Genomic DNA, 15,395 nt, shown 5'->3' on the forward strand with positions numbered 1-15,395 from the left:
TTAAAGCTGAGAGTCTGCATTAAGCACATTTTGTTTGTTTTTATTTTAATGTTGTAAAAAAATGTCAGCCAAAAATGTTGGAATTGTGTCAATGTCCAAATATTTATAGACCTAACTCTATGTTTCAATAATAAAAACATAGATCCACACTGTAATGTCACTGATGTATTAATATTGCCAACACATTAATCCAATAAAACACAACCATGTTGATGTCTGATGCTCATAGTGTGTCTTTTAAACTAATCTTGTGCTCTAATAGGGCTTTTCACAATCTGAAACCCGATATAACACAAATCAGCAGGGCATTTCTTAAAAAAATCTCTCATTCCTAGCTGATAATCCTAAAGCAAACACAGGATACTGTGTCTCTGGCAGTGCATTCAGCGTCAGGATTGTACCTGATCAGTCCGATGGGTTGATACTTGTAGAATATGCTGTAACTCGCCCACTCTTCATATAAGATCTGCAAAGACAGGACTAAAATTATACAGTGTACATCTTGGAACAATGATGCCCTTCAAGCAGCGTGGTAGAGAGAGTGCACTTACAGCTTTAATGGAAATGGCAAAGTAACTGATGGAAAGGACAAATGAACATCTCTATAAACACGTTAATAATTCTGAAAGTAATGACTTTGAGGCTGTGCGTCTGAAGATTTAATGTTCGAGAGTTATATTAGGTAGTGAAGGTGGATGTACAATATAGATATTTAGAGATCTCCAGTCTTCAGTGTCACAACAGTCCTTCACTCTTAAAAGGAAAGCAAGCTTGTGATGCAGGGTGTATATTAAAAGGAAGTAAGGTTGTAAACAAAAGGGTTTTCACTAAGCCGAATGACAAGCTCCCTGACTTTCACTGGCTAAAAAGCTGAATTTACATGACCTTTAATGACCTATATAAACATGTTTATGGAAAGTTTATTAGTTTCCTTTCACTCAAACGAAATTACAGTAAGAGCTGAGTGATATGACACAATACATAAACACTTTTAATCAAACATTTTACGTGTGTTTGTTGCCTCATTACAAAGTATGTGGCAAATTTCACAGCATGTTAAACTAACAAAAGTTACATTAAACAGATTTTATGCCTCTAAAGGCTGGTGCTGAATAAATTTGTAAATTTAACATGGAGTCTAAACGTCCGGAGATTTAGGGCTATATCTTGACGATCCAGGTGCAAAGTCCAAACCGCAGGGCGCAAAAGCATTAAGGCCGTGTTCGAATCCACATTTACTATTTTAAGGATGGAAAAAGCCACTCTGTGCCGCAGTGCATGGTCAAACAGGGTTGAGCTTATTCTCTTAATGAGTACAGGCAAACACAGCTCCAACGCCATCGTTAAATTTGCTGATGACACAACAGTGGTGGACCTAATCACAGATAATGATGAGACGGCCTACAGAGAGGAGGTGCACACTCTGATTCAGTGGTGTCAGGAAAACCACCTCTCACTCAACATCAGCAAAACCAAGGAGCTGGTGGTGGATTTCAGGAGAAAGAAGAGAGAACACACCCCCATCACCATCAACGGTTTCTTGGAGCTCACATCGCTGAGGATTTGACATGGACTGCTCACACAGACGCAGTGCTGAGGAAGGCACAACCAAGCCTCTTCTTCCTCAGGCGTCTCAGGAGGTTTGGAATGAGCTCCCACATCCTCTGCTCTTTCTACACCTGCACTGCGGAGAGCATCCTGTCTGGCTGTATCACCACCTGGTATGGAAATAGCACCAGCAGCAATTGCAAAGGCCTACATAGGATTGTGCGAACTGCTGGACGCGTAATAGGAAGTGAGCTTCCCTCCCTCCAGGACATCTACACCAGGCCAGGCCCGGATTGGCTAATCGGGAGGACCGGGAGAATTCCCGGTGGGCCGGTCTGTTTTTTGGCTGCGAGGGCCGGTTTCCCTAGCTCCAGAATCTGTTGCTCTCAGCAGTCACATTTTTTAAATGTATTTATTTATTTACTTGACCACAGCCTTTTTATTCATTATTTTACCGCAGCTCTGCTCTTTTTATCTATTTTCTCGCAGCTTCGTGAGCAAGATGCAGCCTGCAGGTTAATGAGCCAGATGTGTCACATTTCTATGCATAGATTGTGGTCCAGTGGTTAGCACGTTAGGCTACGACGTCGGTGGCCCGTGTTCTATCCTTGTCAAAGTAATTAATTTTTTTCATATTTATTGTTAAGACATATAATACTGTTAGGGTTGTTGAACATCTGAAGCTCTAAAGCAGCTGTTTTCTCAAAAAAAGACGTGATAGTGTCATTAGAAACTGATTTGGAAATGACCTTAATTTAATATAGTCAGTCGTGAACTGAGGTGGGCCGGTCTGAGGCTTGAAACTCCAGGGCTGAAAAGGAGTCCCACTCCGGCCCTGCACCAGGCGGTGCATGAGGGAAGCCAAGAGAATTATCAGCGACTCCAGCCACCCAAGCCATAGACTTTTCTCTCTGCTACCCTCAGGCAGACGGTTCCGCAGCATCCGGTCACGCACTAGCCGACTGAAGGAAATGCTTCTTCCCTCAGACTATCAGGCTGATGAACACTTAACACACCTCACACAGACTCTTCCATACCCCTCACTGCACACCATCAATATGTAGCATGCACTGTACTTTAACCAACCCAAACTTAAAACAATACTGCCTACAACTATGTGTACACCTATTCATTGTACATATCGCTGTCAATTTTACATTGTCCTGTTGTTTGGGGTGTATGCTGTTGTATTTTGCACTGGGGCCAGCACCTAAGCTTATCACTCATTATAGCACATGTGCTGCTGATGATGTGACAATAACAATGATTTGATTTTGATATAGGTGTGTTTTAAGAAGTAACCACTCAGAGTCTCATTTCCCATTCCCTTTAAGAGTCAGTTGTGTCGCACTATAGCGTATTCGCTATTTACATGGCGACTTAGTGAAAATCGGAGCGCTTCCCTAGCGAGAAAACAGTTAGACAGAGCATCTACAGCGTGAGAATGAGCCTCCTCATTCTTTACTTTCACTCTCGTGGATCAGGAAACATGTTGTACGCACAGACATCCATTAGCCTATACGTAATTAATTTAAGTTTGTTAAGCGCAAAGATTTGTTTCAAAATATTTCTAAATTCGTTTCTAATTTAAGTTATTTGAGTTATTTTCAAATGCACCTGCTGTGTCCTCTATGGTCTAAAACCTGATAGGTGGGCAAATCTAAGCTTGTTTTTAATAAACAAATATAAATATACATATAATAACACTGCTAATAATAGTAATAATAATAACAACATCATACAAAAGCAATTTGTTATGAATAAACTGAAAAAGCTCACAGAGATATGGCATGAAAGTATGAAAGTAAAATATTTTGATCCTTTAATTATTTTTCATTTGTAAAGATTTGCGTGTTGCTGTACATCCTGTGTGTATTAAGCAATGTTTAGTGAGGCACACAACTAACGCGCTCTGCGCTGGACTTTAGACCTCCTCTAAGCTGGTCTATTGTGCAGCTTCAAGACACTTCTATACAGCTTAAAGTGACATGTAAAGGCTTAACTAGGTTAATTAGGTTAACTAGGCAGGTTAGGGTAATTAGGCAGGTCATTGTAGAACGATGGTTTGTTCTGTAAAGAAAAATATTGCTTAAAGGGGCTAATAATATTCACCTTGAAATGTTTTTTTAAAAATTAAAAACTGCTTTTATTCTAGCCTAAATAAAACAAATAAGACTTTCTCCAGAAGAAAAAATATTATCAGACAGACTGTGAAAAATTCCCTGCTCTGTTAAGCATCCTTTGGGAAATATTTAAAAAAGACTTTAACTGTATATCCAGCTTTTCATTAAATGTCACTTTTAATAGTCTATGTTGTATTCTTTACTTCAGCACATCCCAAAGTCATTTAGTGAGTGGTTTAGCTTTGGCTGTTGTGTAGTTTTCATGCCAAAGAATTTCAGTATGGGTCTCTCAGTTATGTACTGTATGCTTTTTTCAGTCTATTGTATAATATTAACTTGTAAATATAAGTTAGAACACGATTCACTTAGTTTAACAAGTTGCAATTAACTAAAACCATATGTTTTAAATGTTTACAATTGGACTGTTTTTAATCAGTTTTTTTACATTCACAGGACTTACTGTACATGAGAATGAGAAAACACTGGTGTGTGAGGCTCAAGGTACATCATTTATATTCACATACCTCTCATTATTTAGTTATACCTATAGGTATATTCCGTTTTTCATTATATGTCACTTTTAAGAGTCTATAATTGGGCCTTTGTTGCATTCTTTAAAACTTCTTTAGCACATCCCAAAGACGTTTAGTGTGTGGTTTAGCTATGGTTGTTTATTTTGTTCAGACAGTGCATTTGATAATGTTTTAAAGGAGTATTTATGAGGGTGACTTCAACAACAGTGCTGAACAAAAGCTAGTAGTGGTGACTAACTAACTAGTAACTAACTGAACAGATGTAGAAAAATAAATTAATTTAATTTCACCCTTGCAAATTCTTTGGCGGGTTAACAAACAAAGCTACATTTTCAAAGAGAGACCAATGATGTGTTAATAAAAAGGCAATGGCATGCACATGATATTTTGGTGAGCTATTTTGTCATATTAAATGGAGCTAACCTCATCATTTTTCCTGCCAAAGAATTTTCAGTATGGTTCTCTCAGTTATGTGTGCATGTTTACAAATGACTATACAAGTGCAACTTATTTTAAAACTTCTTATTATATTATTCAACCTTCATTTCGGTACATTGATTCTAATGTTTTCTTTAGTTCATGCTAATTCCATTAATTCAAAACTAGAAGCTTTGTGTTTTGTTGCTTAATATTATAAATGATCATTTTTCAAATTCAGTCTATTGAATCAGCACATGAAAAAAATGTAATGCTATTTTTGTGGCCAGACGGATTGCTGTAAATGCCTCCATTGAAACAGCAACACAGCTTGAGTGAACATGATCATTCCTCCTTCTGCTAGCCACCCGAAATAATCATGACTGAACCTGTCTCATGTAATTCAATTGCAGAAAAGACTAAAATAGCTTGTAAACACATAGTCACATAGCATCACATAGCCAGTCATTCAGTCATCCACAGCTCTAGGGAAGTGCAATTCTCTACAGATTTATACTATAATACCCTGTAAATTAATTATAATCTATGTGTTTAAATAAATCTGACACAAAATAAGTGCATGAAAGCAGCAATGTAGACTATGTTCAACAAGGAATTGGAATAGAAATGTAATTATAGGTTTATTACACGGTTTTTAGTACGTATAAAACACATTTTCTGCATGTATTTGTTTGACATCCCTAATCCTACCGATTACATAAACCCTACTACTACCTTTATAATTATTTTAAGCAGCAATTTGGGAGCTTGAGTCATAGTAAATGGTTATTTAATAGTTAAAATCATACCTAAAAATACTTTTTTTTTTTCAGTTTTATAACTTGGTTAAGTATCATTTCTAAAAATAAACTATTTAAATTGAATAGTTTGGGTTGCTGTAGATCAGGATTGTCAAACTCAGTTCCTGGAGGGCCGCAGCCCTGCACAGTTTAGCTCCAACCCTACTTCAATACACTTACCTGGAGGTTTCAAACAAGCCTGAAGGACTCAATTAGTTTGATCAGGTGTGTTTAATTAGGGTTAAAGCTAAACTGTGCAGAGCTCTGGCCCTCCAGGCACTGAGTTTGACACCCCTGCTGTAGATTATAGGCTTTAATTTTACACTTATGTGCTTGTAATGTGGATTTTTACATACATTTTGTTATCCTACATGTTTTTTTTTTTCAAAGAACACTACCTGACAAAAGTCTTGTCGTCGATCCCAGTTGTAAGAAAAACAAAAAACTTGACTTCTAGTTGATAAATTGGAAAAGTGGCTTAATTTTCTGAAGAATCATCTGTTGAACTGCATCCCAATCATCACAAATACTGCAGAAGACCTATTGGAACCCGCAGGGACCCAAGATTCTCAGAGATATCAATCAAGTTTGGTGAAGGAAAAAATCATGGTTTGGGGTTACATTCAGTATGGGGGCGTGCAAGAGATCTTCAGAGTAGACTACACATCAGCAGCCTGAGGTATCAAGACACTGGTGCTGCCCATTACATTACAAACCACAGGAGATGGCAAATTCTTCAACAGGATACATTAAAGTTCCTTAAAGCAAAGAAGGTCAAGGTGCTCAAGGATTGGCCAGCCTAGTCACCAGACATAAACATTATTAAGCATATCTAAGGTAAGATGAAGGAGGAGGCAGTGAAGATGAATCCAAACAATCTTGATGAACTCTGGGAGTCCTGTAAAAAAGCTTTCTTTGCCATTCCAGATGACTTTATTAATAAAGTTATTTAAGTCATTGCAGAGATGTATGGATGCAGTCCTCCAAGCTCATGAGAGTCATGCGCAATATTAATTCTGTTTCAACTGCACCATGACTTTATATTCTATCTAATCTATCTACTCTAGAGGTCTTTGCCTTTCATTTAAGCCACTTCTGATACCAAATGATCAACTAAAAGTAAAGTTTTTATTTGTTATTCCTAAAACTTAGGCAACAAGTCTTTTTTATAGGTGGTGTATTAGTTCAGTTAATTTATGTAACAGACCTTCATTTAGCATAACATACGCCCCTAATTTAATACAATTATTATATAAAAAAGAATAATAATTACATGTTTCTGATAGTGAAAGGTGCCAAGTCATCATGACAAATTGACTATAAAATAAATCAACTGAAAGAGCCACGTAACTGTACTTCAGCACAGCCAAGTTCTCACCGCAGGTGTGAAAAATGCAGAGAATGTGGGCGTGGTGAACAAAGAAGCCCAGAGGAAGAAGAACAGACAGACAACACATTAGCTTTTGATTTCATTTCACTCTCACTGATTTAAAGAGGTAATTCAAGCCAACATTTAAGGTGCCATATAGTGAAAATATGTACATGCTTAGGCATAGTATAATAAAAGTTTAGTATAGGGCTGCACAATATATAACTTCAGCACTGATATCGCAATGTGCACATCCGCAATGGTCAAGTCGCAAGATACGCAATGTTCAGGTTATGTAATGTCCATATATCGCAGTGTGAGTTGATGTACTGATGATGTAAAACTCTAATTACTTGAATTTGGAAGAGATTCTCATATAGGTTACATCAAAACATTTCCTAGATTTACACAAATGTAGACACTGCACTCTACTAGATTTGTCATCTGAAACGTGCAATAAAACCTACCCGGAGCAATGTATTTTAGTTTTTTTTTTAGACTCTATATGGCCTTTATACAATTTATGCACAACAAAAAAACATTTCTTACTTTGAAATGTAGATATTTGGCCTTTAATTCTAAGTGAAAACAAGATTTTTTTTACTTACCCCACTGGCAGATAATTGTAGTTGAAACAAAAGTTGAAAACAAAATATTTTTACTTGATCTTTTAGATATTTGGACAAGAAATGAGACTATGCAGAGTGAGAAAAGCATTTTTTTGCATTGTGGTTATTAATTTTTTTGTACCTGAATACTGTTAGACATCCGAGAAAACTATTAAATAGTCCCATTCAATCGATTTTGTGATTCATATCGCAATATTTAATGGAAGTTTTTTTTTTTTTTTACATGGAAATAGCACACTACCAGCCTCACACACACACACCATTGTTTCCTCATTCTCATGTAAATCCATTAAGTGTAAAATTCCAGTGAAAAACAGGCCAATTGAAACAAAACACTGACTGTGACAACTTATTAATATGCACGCCCCATGCAGCGTTTGATTGGCCACAACATCTCTCAGTGTGATTACAGCAATGATCATTTCCCCTCCTGAGTTTTTAGTTTGTCTAAGCTTTTTTTAAACTTACTATATATGTGGGACTCTTATTCTGTGAAGCATGACCTTGGAGGGTGTCTCCATATTTACAGTGCATCAAAAGAAAAAGCGTGAGATATAAGGAATATAAAGTTATTCAGTGTCTCTAAAATTAAGCTCTGTTTAAATGTATATTTTGTTAATTTAACATGTATATGGTGAAATGTGCAGCATATTGTATTGAGGCAACAGACACACGTAACAAGTTTAAGTGGTTAATGCACATTTATGCATCATGTCATATCACTCAGCTCATATTGTAATTTTTCTGAAAGATGACAAAAAACTTCATAAAACTGACTGGTTTCTGTGGAGGTCGATATTATTTCTGCCTTTGTTTTCATATACATTAAACACAAAAACACAACTCTAAATACATCTCTGTTGAGCCTCTTTTTTCCCCCTGAGTGTGATTATAATTTAGTCTACATTTCTTCTTCCACACAACCCATGAGCAAATTAGGTAACTCATGTAGCAAAAAGATAGCTTACTCGCTTCTTCAAGCTTAAATAAACCAGCCCAACACGTCGGTTGAAAAGATTTCATATTATGTATTATAAAAGGTCATATTTTGGTTATTGGGGTCTCCATCAACAGGCAAATGTGCATGCAAGATCCAAAAAACACTTTCATTGCCTAATAAAATTCATTTATTTTTACCTAATTATCCCAACGCCTCCCATTTGATTCGTTCATCGAATCATTTGTTCCTAAACTCCTCCCTAGCATAAGAAAAATCTGCGCTGATTGGTCTGATGACCCGGTCTGTTGTGATTGGTCATCAGCCTTCAGGGAGAGATGGACAGAAACGCTCACTATGGTTATGAAGTAGCCCGAGTATAGAGTATAGAGTTCAGAGTATATGTGTGAGGCCAATGCAGGAGTGCATTAAAGCAATGCAGTTTAACATCAGCATATTGCTCTATTTTTAACCATAACTCCAAAAAAATAACAATGACATCATTCAGTATTAACCCACAAAATGGCAAAAGTTTAACTATTTTGAAAATCGACGGTGCCACGCATGTGTAGGAACAGCTGATGGCAGCCATAGCAATGACAAACAGCAGAGGATCGCAAACTCAAGGGAAAGAGAAAGAAACTGGTCCATAAAAACTGTGTAACAGTTACTAACAAAGTCCAATACATTAGTAGTCTTTGCTGATCCTTTCTTAAACATCAAACGACCGGCAAATCCCGAGTTGCTGCATGTGTTATTGTATAAATCATCAGAAAAATTAAAGGAACAAACACAGCACAGGGTATACTCTGGTATTGTTGTGAAAATTTACTATTAACCCTTTATTCCCCCAGGCCTCTCAGTGATAGTTATCTTCGTGTCATGATCAATCTCATGATCCCCCGCGCTCCGCTCGTGTCTGAAGGGAAAGGCGAGTTCATGTTTTACTGGATTCAGATCTTCATATTTGGCTATGTCGCGTATCGACGCTGACGTGTTCAATCAAAAGATCCGAACACAAAACGAATCATTCATTTGATTCGGAGTTAACTGTTTTCTTACAGAATCAATAGTTTTAAACGCAGTGCAATCAGATTTAAACCTTAGCTAGATGTGTTCATTCACTCACAGGTGTGTAACACACTGCATAGGAGGTCTTTTTTTAAAAACGATAAAAGGGGCTCTTTAAATATATTTTAACAACTAAAGTATGCTTTTTTGCAGGTGCATTTTAGAGTACATTATGCTGTGTATGTCTGATAATATTCTTTCTTCAGCAGAAAGTCTTATTTGTTTTATTTAGGCTAGAATAAAAGCAGTTCTTAATTTTTTAAAATCCATTTTAAGGTCAAAAGTATTAACCCCTTTAAGCTATTTTCTGTTTAATGGAAAGAAGATTTCTTCAACACATTTCTAAACATAATAGTTTTAATAACTCATTTGTAATAACTTATTTATTTTATCTTTGCCATGATGACAGTAAATAATATTTTTCTAGATATTTTTCAAGACAATTCTATACAGCTTAAAGTGACATTTAGGCCCCGTTTACACTAGTGCGTTTTAGTTTTAAAACGGCGCTTTAGATCAAAAACGATCCGCGTCCACACTAGCTTTTCACCTAGCGTCTCTGAACATATCTCCGTCCACACTACGCCACCAAAAACGTATATCATGTGACCATTCACGCACTCTGGGCATGCGCGTTCTAGTATAAACAGAAAGCATGCGTCTCGCTCGGCATTTGGTTATTGTTAGTCAACAAACGCCAGTTGAACATTTAACAAATGGCAAAGAAAGCAAGAGGTATTTTTGTGGACAGACGATGAGGTCGAGTTGTTACTAAACGTAACAAATGAACAATTGCACAATTGCGCCTAAAACAGACAATAGTGCAAACAACGCTCCCATTTCTGTGCCCATGTTGTTGTTTACAGTACTGTCTTCCAGTAGCGTTAAAGCCATGTATTATAGTCTTGTGATAGGGACTTGACGAATAATGGAAGGATACACAATGACACAAAAGCCCCAATCAGGTAGCGAATCTCAGCAGTCCCGCCTCCGTTTTCAGATGTCTCCGTTTTTTCTCATCGACACTGAAATGGAGCAGCAGCATTTTAGAATGAAAACGGCCTCTCCAGTGTTTCCAAAACGCTCCGTTTTCGGCGCTCGAGAACTCCGGCGTAGTGTGGACAGATGGCGTAATCGTAGCAAAACTTATGCGTTATAAAAAGAAAACGCATTAGTGTAAACAGGGCCTTAAAGGCTTAACTAGGTTAATTAAGTTAACTAGGAAGGTAAGCCTGATTAGGAAAGTTATTGTATAACGATGGTTTGTTAAATTAAAGGGGCTAATAATTTTGTGCTTAAAATGGTGTTTAAAAAATTAAAAACTGCTTTTATCCTAGCTGAAATAAACCAAATAAGACTTTCTCCAGAAGAAAGAATATTATCAGACATACTCTGAAAAATTGGCTGCGTTAAAGATAATTTGGGAAATATTTAAAAATGAAAAAAAAAAAAAAATTCAAAGGGGGGCTAATAATTCTGACTTCAACTATATATATATATATATATATATATATATATATATATATATATATATATATATATATATATATATATATATATATATATATATATATATATATATATATATATATATAGCATTATATTTTCCATTTGCTAGAAAACTAGGATTGTGAAATTTATCTTTGTACAAAAGACACCAGGGTTTACTAGTAAATACTAGTGATTCAAGCAACATTAAGTGAGTGCCGTGAGCAGCTGAAAATATTTGCATTTGTTTGTAGAAAAGGCCTTTTGTACAAAATACACCAGGGTTTAATAGTAAATTTGCATATAGATGGAATCATTCCTAACAATAATAAACACAACAAAAGCCCCAAATTGGCAGATCTCTCCAAAAGCGAAACTTTTACTCTTTTCCAGTCCTTGTAAATAGCCGTAATGAATAATTGGTGAAGGGCTGCGCTAGGACTGGAGAGTAAGCCTGCAGGAGTGCGGCTCACAGATGGCTGAAGTGGGAAATGATCCTGTTGCCTTGGTGACCTGCCGATTATTCGGATCTCGCTGCAGGCGAGTCCACAGTCTCAGCAGGCCTCCTGTACAGAGCGAGGTCTCCCCATTCTGGAGTGCATCTATACGGTTTAATTATATCTCAAGTGGTCGATGTGACATTCAGTCTGAAGAGTGTGACATAAAAGCACCTGAGCAGGTGATGCAGGACTCGTTTTTGAGAAAGAATGCCACAATAACAACTCTCTGCACTATAAATGAGGAACATTGGCCTAAACAGAACAATTTATCGTGTCAATGCAGGAACCCTCATTCCATCTGGCCCATAATAACACTTTAAATTATGGCTTCATTACTGCCTGTCACTCAGGTTATAATTTAAGCAGCTGTCTTTGGTTATAATCCAAAACACCAAAAGAGCCAATAGGCTATAAAAGAAAATGATCTTGGTATACTCATTAAACTTTAGAAATACACTGCAAATCAGCCTATTAGAATGATCCCTTAAGCAGGGGTCACCAATCTTGGTCCTGGAGGGCCGGTGTCCCTGCTGGGTTAAGCTCCAATTTGCCTGAACACACCTGCCTGGATGTTTCAAGTATACCTAGCAAGACCTTGATTAGCTTGTTTAGGCGTGTTTGATTAGGGTTGGACCTAAAATCTGCAGGACACCGGCCCTCCAGAAACAAGTTTGGTGACCACTGCCTTAAGGATCATGTGACACTGAAGCCTGGTGGCTAAAGAAAAGTATTTTGCCAGATTTGTCAGTACAGATTTCATTTAAATAATATCAGTATAATAAATACTTAATTATTTCTCAAGTGCAGTTTAATGGAGGGAAGGTTTTTGTCAGATTAGATTTTTTTTTTATGATTATTTATTTAATGCAGAACAAAGCCAGCATACATAGCTAGCAACAACTATATACAAGCCAGAGTTTGCATTAAATGCAAATACATAAAGAAATTAAAAATAATAATAACAGTAATAAATAAAGACAATAAAATAATAAATGAATAACAATACACAGAAAAAGAAAAACTCGGGGGTGAGAATTAACTAGTTATTAAATAAGAAGTTTTTTTCAATAAAATCAGTCCATGCTTTGATTGTATAGGGTTTAGCTCTGTTAATTCTTGCAGTAAAACGTTCTAAATGCGAAATAGTTTTTAGTTCAATAAGCCACATTTTATTCGCTGGGAATGAGGGTCCATGCCATATTTTAAATATAACCTTCTTGGCTGCAGTTAGTGCAGTATGATCCTGCGTTGGGAAGTGTTTAGGTTTAGATCGTAATCATCATTTAATAAACAGATATTAGGGTGTTTGGGAATAAACCTCTCATACAATTCTGAGATAGTTTGAAATACCTTATCCCAAAATGTACTGATAAGTGGACATTCAAAAAACATGCATATACAGTTGAAGTCAGAATTATTAGCCCCCTTTTGATTTTATTTGTTTATTTTTTTTTATATATTTCCCAAATGATGTTTAACAGAGCAAGGACATTTTCACAGTATTTCTGATAATATTTTTTCTTCTGGAGAAAGTCTAATTTGTTTTATTTCGGCTAGATTAAAAGTGGTTATTATTATTTTTTTTTTAAAAACATTTTTGGGACAAAATTATTAGCCCCTTTAAGCAATTTTTTTTTAAATAATCTACAGAACAAACCATAGTTATACATTAACTTGCCTAATTACCCTAACCTGCCTAGTTAACCTTATTAACCTAGTTAACCCTTTAAATGTCACTTTAAGCTGTAAAGAAGTGTCTTGAAAAATATGAAGTAAAATATTATTTACTGTCATCATGGCAAAGATAAAATAAATCCGTTATTAGAAATAAGTTTTTAAAGCTATTATGCTTAGAAATGTGCAAAAACAATCTTCCCTCCATTAAACAAAAATTGATGAAAAAAAAATAAACAGGGGCGCTAATAATTCAGGGGGGCTAATAATTCTGACTTCAACTGTATGTCTCCACAGAGTTAGAATTACACAATGTACAAAAAGGGGTATCATATTAGATTTTTAAGCATATTATTTTACTAACCAATTTATTTGCCATGATGACAGTAGATAATAATTTGCTAGTTATTTTTCAAGATGCTAGTATTCAGCTTAAAATGAATTTAAAGGTTTAGAGGTGAAGTAGGTGATTGTCTTCATATTTTGTTGTGCTGATTGAAAGTCTCTATAGTAGGGCTTTTCAATTGGCAGCCCGCAGGCCAAACCCAGCCCCTGAGGCAATTTGTTCTGGCCCTCCAAATAGTGTGACCAAGACATAAAAAAAAATTTAGTACAGTTGAAAAACGACCGCTGTAGTTATGAAGTGACGTGCGTCTGGTCAATACAGCATGAGCTGCAGTTAAAGGCTGTGCAGAGAGTAATTCAAGCAACATTAAGCGAGTGGCGTGAGCACCTGAAAATATTTAGATTTGTTTGTAGAAAAGGCCTTTTGTTCAGTGAACTGACATCGTTAACATGGATGAAATGATTAGCCGATTTCAATATTAACCGTGCTTTTATTCATTTTGGTTAATCAATCGTAAAGACTTCAACACCACGTTTCTGTTGCATGAAACAAACTGCTGCAACTTAAAGTTACGCTGACTTTGTGCTAGTTTAAAGTTCCGAGTTTATACCGAGGCTAATAAAGACGCACATTGGATTAACTGTAGCAGCAGGCCGTACTAATATAGCATCTTGTCCGCACGCAAGTTCATTATTTCCAATGGAGATGTGCACATATTTGGAGCGATGTGCGCACGGCTCGCAAGCGGACCAACGCACTCGTGCCCTCTAGGCGCACACGGTAGAAATGATCTCATGCTGTAGCGGTAAGACCTGTGCGTGGCTTTTAGTGCAATGTAAACAAAAGATATGTTAGATGAATTATTACAAATTATTAAAATGATTGTGTATGTATAAAAGCAGATAATAACAAAGGCTCATTTAAATTCTTGGCTAATAATAATAATAATAATAATAATTCCTTACATTTATATAGCGCTTTTCTGGGCACTCAAAGCGCTTTACACAATGGTGGGGAATCTCCTCATCCACCACCAGTGTACAGCATCCACCTGGATGATGTGACGGCAGCCATTTTGCACCAGACCGCACACCACACACCAGCTGATTGGTGGAGAGGAGACAGAGATGAAGCCAATTGGAATATGGGGATGGTTAGAAGGCAATGATGGACAGAGGCCAGTGGGCAGATTTGGCCAGGATGCCGGGGTTAAACCCCTACTCTTTTTCGAAGAACATTCTGGGATTTTTAATGACCACAGAGAGTCGGGACCTCGGTTTAACGTCTCATCCGAAAAATCGATGTCTAGCTTAATTTAACATTAGACAAATACGATTTCTAATTTATTGTTATTTTTATTTATCTATTCATTGTTCTTTCATTTATTTTCATTGTAAAATTATCACTCATGTTTAAATAAAAAAAACTTTTTCATTTATTTTTAAATTCAAAGAGAGAAATGGACTAGTGTTTGTTTTGTATTCATATTTTGTGCTGTATTTGCTTACTGAGCAGCATTAAACAACACTTTAAACATAAACAGTTTCCATGTGATTTTCTAAACTAGTAGCGTTTTAAACATATTAAATGCATAATAATGGTGATAACCGTGGAACCATGATTATTCTTCAGACTATATAATCGTACAACCAAAATCTATAATCGTTGCATCTCTAATTGTTACGCAGTTTAAAACACAATGTGTCTGAATGTAGAATGAGCCTACTTGAGCAATACACTGATTTTGTTGTGCTTCGAAATACAACATTTGAATGTTTGTACAAAAAGCCACATAGAATGCAGTGATGTTATGTAGTTTCAAAATATAATATATTAATTTTTTAACGTAGAAAAAGCCAACGTTGGTGTCTTAGGGAGCAAAAATACAGCATATGGGCTCCTGTATTGTTGTTATGTCAACATATTGAAAGTCATATCTCTCTGGCCCCTCATTTTTGAT

General features: G+C 36.3%; 1 protein-coding gene across 19 annotated transcripts in view; it reads right to left on the reverse strand.

The window, feature by feature from the left end:
• The window catches only part of ano1a (anoctamin 1, calcium activated chloride channel a), a 330,549-nt gene that overhangs the window by 54,088 nt on the left and 261,066 nt on the right, over positions 1-15,395 (reverse strand). For all 19 annotated transcript variants that reach the window (XM_073906384.1, XM_073906385.1, XM_073906379.1 and 16 more), the window contains 1 exon segment: positions 402-466. In XM_073906384.1, coding sequence (XP_073762485.1) covers positions 402-466 — 65 coding nt within the window.

This window comes from Danio rerio, chromosome 7 (genome assembly GCF_049306965.1).
Source record: "Danio rerio strain Tuebingen ecotype United States chromosome 7, GRCz12tu, whole genome shotgun sequence".
In the NCBI taxonomy this organism is placed as follows: domain Eukaryota; kingdom Metazoa; phylum Chordata; class Actinopteri; order Cypriniformes; family Danionidae; genus Danio; species Danio rerio.